We start from the raw sequence: 5,013 nt of genomic DNA on the forward strand, positions 1-5,013 counted from the left end.
GATTACTGCCATAGACTTAAAATGTCACATTACTGAGTCCTGGAAAGTGCATGTTTACAATTTAAAGATTGATTACTATGATGTTCCTTATCTGAGTTTTTCTTTCCATGATTGAATTCATATGACCAGGTTGGCAAAAAGTGCACAAAAGAAAGCTGCAGCAAAGGAAAGTTTGAGGAAGCACAGGGAAAAGATATACACCAACCCAGAACTTTTAGAGGAATACAGAAGGAAGGAAAGAGAGAGGTGATGGATAAGGATTAAATGGTTTAGGTGGTGTTCGCAGTCAACGAGTAGTTTTAGAAAATCAGTGTGCAATTTACTCGAGTGTCTCAAAATGCCAAAACCTAAGGCCTTAAAGGAACCATATGTAAGATTGTGGCCAAAACTGGTACTGCAATCACTTTCAAATTACTGTAGAGCGGTGTATCCCCTCCCCCCATACTCGAGGTTGCCAACCCGGATGCCGAAACACTACTGACTTTGTGATTAGTAGATAGGTGGAGGGTGGCGCATCAGGCCAAAACACAACATGACATGACAAAACACAACATAAACATTAGTTGAGGGCTGCTACTTCACTTTTTAAATGACAATATACTGGCCGGACTACAGTTGTCAGTGATTTGAGTATTTGAAATGAACATTGTCTAGTGGCATATCAGGGTCATTTTATGATTAATTGAAATACATGTCTTACATATGGTTCCTTTAACTATGGATAGTCGAACGGCATGTTGTCCATTATCCCTTACATATCAATAAGTTGGCACATGTGTTTACAGAATAATATCAAATAATTATGTTTTGTTGTTTCAATCATTAGGTATCAAAGACGGAAACAAAATGGACAGTTTAAATCTGCCGCAATGATGAATGCAATAGAGCATTCAAGACAGAAGAGGAAATGGAAGGAGAACTCTTACAAGTACTACACAGTAAAGAAGCGTTTGAAAGCAGTAGTCAATCTAACCCCCCCTTCTTTTGAAGAACCAGAGCCATCCAGGCCTGTATCTGAAAGTCCCGGGCCTTCTTTTGAAGAACCAGGATCCTCCAGGCCTGTATCTGAAACTCCACCTTCTTTAGAAGAACAAGAACCGTCCAGGCCTATAATTGACTTAACTCCTAGACCATCAATAAGCCTGGACCTCCCACCTCCTCGTTTGGCATCTACCCCCAAATCAGTGAGACGAAGCACAATAGCTACATTGCGTGCAAAATTGAAAGAGACAGAGATTAAGCTGAAGAAAAAGGATCGGGATTTCAGCAATTTACGTAGGAAAATGCAAAGAATGAAGAACGGAAACAAAAGGAGGGAGCAGCAAACAGTGACCGTGGTAAAGCAGAAAGTTCAAAAAAGAGTGCCCTTACAAAACAATGCAAGAAAGCAAACTGAAACCATGGTCAAGAGGTTTCTTCACTGTGATGATAACACCACTTTGATCAATGGAAAATCGGGTGAGATTCGCCAAAAGGGACAGATATATAGGAAAAGGGCCCTTACAAACACAATGGCCCATCTCCATCAAAAATTTCTTCTTGAAAATCCAAACCAGAAGATCTCATTCTCACAGTTTTGTAAACTGCGTCCTTTTTGGATCACAACACCAAAGGCTTCCCAAAGAGAAACCTGTGCCTGCAAAGTGCATGAAAATTTCAGCTTTAAAATCAAGAGGCTTCACCAGCTTGGCATCATTACCACATCATCTCCTACAGATGTAGTTGCTAGTACTGTCTGTGATCAAAGCAACAAACTGTGTATGTATGGGCAGTGCATGACCTGCAAGGACAAAACATTTGATACAAATCTTGATCCCTCCACAAAGCAGAATATAGTGAATTGGGAGGAATGGATGACTAGGACCACTCCAATTAAAAGAAAAAACAAAGATGGCTCTGTATCCGAGGTTGAGATGAGGACCACAGTCCTTGACAAAAGGTGTGGTAGCAATGAGAAGTTGGTTGAGCTCGTCTGTCAAGACCTACCCAGCTTTAAAATCCATATCTACAATATAGGACACCAATTTGAAAAAATGAACACACTAAAGAAGAACCTGTCAAATAATGAAACAGTCATTCATATTGACTACAGTGAGAACTACAGTTGTAAATACAGTAGAGAAGTGAAGGATACACACTATTCTGGGGGCCACCAACAAATCTCCATGCACACGGGTGTGAGGTATTTGAGTCGTGGAAGAGTAGAATGCTTTTGCACCATATCATCTTGTCTCAGACATGATGCTACTGCAACATGGGCTCACTTAGAGCCAATCCTAAAAAAGATGAGGAGGGAGTGTCCTGAGGTGACAGTCGTCCACTTCTTGTCAGATGGCCCAACATCCCAATATCGAAATAAAACAAACTTCTATCTTGCGTCGACAATCCCATTCATGATGGGATTCCAACATGTGACTTGGAATTTCAGTGAGGCGTCACATGGGAAAGGTGCTCCCGACGGAGTGGGAGGAGCCCTGAAAAACCTTGCCGACCGCATTGTTGCCTATGGCACCAATATTCCAGATGTAGATACATTACACCAACAGCTGGATGCCCAGTCCTCGGAGCATATCCTCAAAATAACAGAGGATGACATAAACAGAAGCAGCGAGTTGGTTCCACCAACCCTGAAGGCATTACCTGGAACCATGAAAATCCATCAGGTAAAGTGAAGGAAAGAAAGAAAATGAAATATTATAAAGTTGAAACAGTATTTTAAAGGTGCTCTAAGCGATGCCACACATTTTTAGCCTGAAACATTTTATGTCACTTACTCCACATCACCTAACCAACTGCTAGCTGGCCAGCCCAGACTCCAAAAACGGCAACAAAAACAACCTATGCAAACCTAGCCCATAAAAACATAACAAACTGTTCCAGCAAATCACAGAAGAGAGGCGCATTTAGGAGAGTTTCAATTGCGAGCTAGCTCTCTATTTTGTTTGAAAGTCAACAGAAGTGACGTCACCCGGCATCGCTTAGAGCACCTTTAAGTAAACGGACAATATCTTCTGTCTTCAGCTGATGTCATCCAGTCCAGGGGAGGTGAAGACCAGGGAGCTTTCCTGTTTTTGTGATGGAGCTTGTGAATGTTACGGTCTAAGGGAATTTAGCTTCAGGGGAAAGGAAAACGTGCCAGAAAAGAAAGTTGTTGGAGACACCATTGAAGTTGCACAAAATGAAATAAGTGAAGACACCATTGAAGTGGGGACATGGGTCTTGGTGCAGTATGATGGGGATTTATTCCCAGGCACTGTCACTCAGGTGTGTAAAATCTGAACCCAGCAAAGGAAGGTATTGTTATATTAGTCCAGCACAATGTAATTTATTAAAATGCACTCTTTTATGCTTTCTCCAGATTTCAAATGGCCAATATGAAGTTGACACAATGACTGCTATTGGAGAGAACAAGTTTTACATTCCAACTGTGAAGTTTCCAGGTGATAAAGTGTGGTACTTCCAAGATGATATCAAGGCCATCATCCCCAAGCCGCTACCAATCACATCTTCTGCTAGGCATTTCTGTGTCTTGCCAGAAATTTGGAATAAACACAGCAAGAAAAGTCCTTCTAAAATATGAAGAAACTGTCAGTTTACTTGCCATAGTCTGTTACACAGTTATGGGATAGGCCTTTCCCTATTTCCCAAGCTCAGTGGTACCGGTGTCACACTGTTTTGATGTTGGTTTGTTTGTTTGTTCTATGAAATTAGTGTGACCTAATGTTTGTTTACGTTAATGGGCACATTTTGGTTATGAATTGATGGAAAATGGGATACCAATGTACTTTAAATTTGTAAAAAGTAAGTGGCTTTAAGCACTGTTTAAAATGTAAAAAAAAAATCTGACTATTAAAGGAATAAGCTATACATTTGGACAAGATTCAGCAGGGTTTTTGTTCTTATTCTCATTTCTGAAATATCAGTCTCATCTCTGAAATATCTGTCTCATTACCGAAATGAATGTTTATTTTTAAAAAAATCAACTGTTATAAAACAGCATTCATTTCCATTTTCAAAATTAGATTATTCCAAGTATTCTTCCTTCACCTCTGCCACATTTTTCTGTTTAAAGTTGTGAGTTTTTACTTAGATATTGTAAAATACAAGTTGCAAATCACTCATCATATTGCGGTAATGAGACAAATGAGAGAAATTCTAAAAATATGTTATATTTAACAATAACTTTTAAAAATGTTTTATGTTGACCTTGGTATTAATGTTAATGATCCATTTAAAAAAATGCATAAAGAATTATATTTCTATGTTATATTTCATGTAATGATCTATTGCGGTAATGAGAAGTTCTGATGGACTTAGTCTTGAAAATATAAATAAATATATATTAAAAAGCCTAATATTGTGAGAAAAGTAATATTTACAACACCTTTACACTTTAATTCAGATGTCTCAAAAGGAAATTTATTCATACATATCTTTTGAAAAATTCTATGTCAGAAATCTTTCAGTTGACGGTTTCGTGAGAATCACCCAAATACTACACACAGAGTGTAAATACTACACACAGAGTGTAAATACTACAGAGTGTAAATACTACACACAGAGTGTAAATACTACACACTGAGTGTACACAGAGTGTAAATACTACACACAGAGTGTACACAGAGTGTAAATACTACACACAGAGTGCAAATACTACACACAGAGTGTAAATACTACAGAGTGTAAATACTACACACAGAGTGTAAATACTACACACAGAGTGTAAATACTACACACAGAGTGTACACAGAGTGTAAATACTACATACAGAGTGTAAATACTACACACAGAGTGTAAATACTACAGAGTGTAAATACTACACACAGAGTGTAAATACTACAGAGTGTAAATACTACACACAGAGTGTAAATACTACACACAGAGTGTAAAATACTATACACAGAGTGTAAATACTACACACACTACACACAGAGTGTAAATACTACACACAGAGTGTAAGCCAGAATGAGACAGAAAACATTTGCAGAGATGGACAGCAAGGGGAACATTGGG

General features: G+C 38.6%; 1 protein-coding gene across 1 annotated transcript; it reads left to right on the forward strand.

Annotated features, from left to right (window-relative positions):
- The first annotated feature begins 505 nt into the window (after positions 1-505).
- Positions 506-3,394, forward strand: LOC121684505. The gene is made up of 2 exons (XM_042064568.1): positions 506-2,663; positions 3,022-3,394. Exons 1-2 carry the CDS (start codon positions 870-872, stop codon positions 3,277-3,279), a joined length of 2,052 nt encoding a protein of 683 aa, XP_041920502.1. The 5' UTR covers positions 506-869; the 3' UTR covers positions 3,280-3,394.
- Positions 3,395-5,013: the final 1,619 nt, after the last annotated feature.

This window comes from Alosa sapidissima, chromosome 15, assembly GCF_018492685.1.
Source record: "Alosa sapidissima isolate fAloSap1 chromosome 15, fAloSap1.pri, whole genome shotgun sequence".
Taxonomy (NCBI): domain Eukaryota; kingdom Metazoa; phylum Chordata; class Actinopteri; order Clupeiformes; family Clupeidae; genus Alosa; species Alosa sapidissima.

Coding starts and splice junctions, on each gene's coding strand:
- LOC121684505 (XM_042064568.1), top strand. CDS start 870: ATGATGAATGCAATAGAGCATTCAAGACAGAAGAGGAAATGGAAGGAG. Junction 2,664..3,021: donor GAACCATGAAAATCCATCAG/GTAAAGTGAAGG, acceptor TTCTGTCTTCAG/CTGATGTCATCCAGTCCAGG.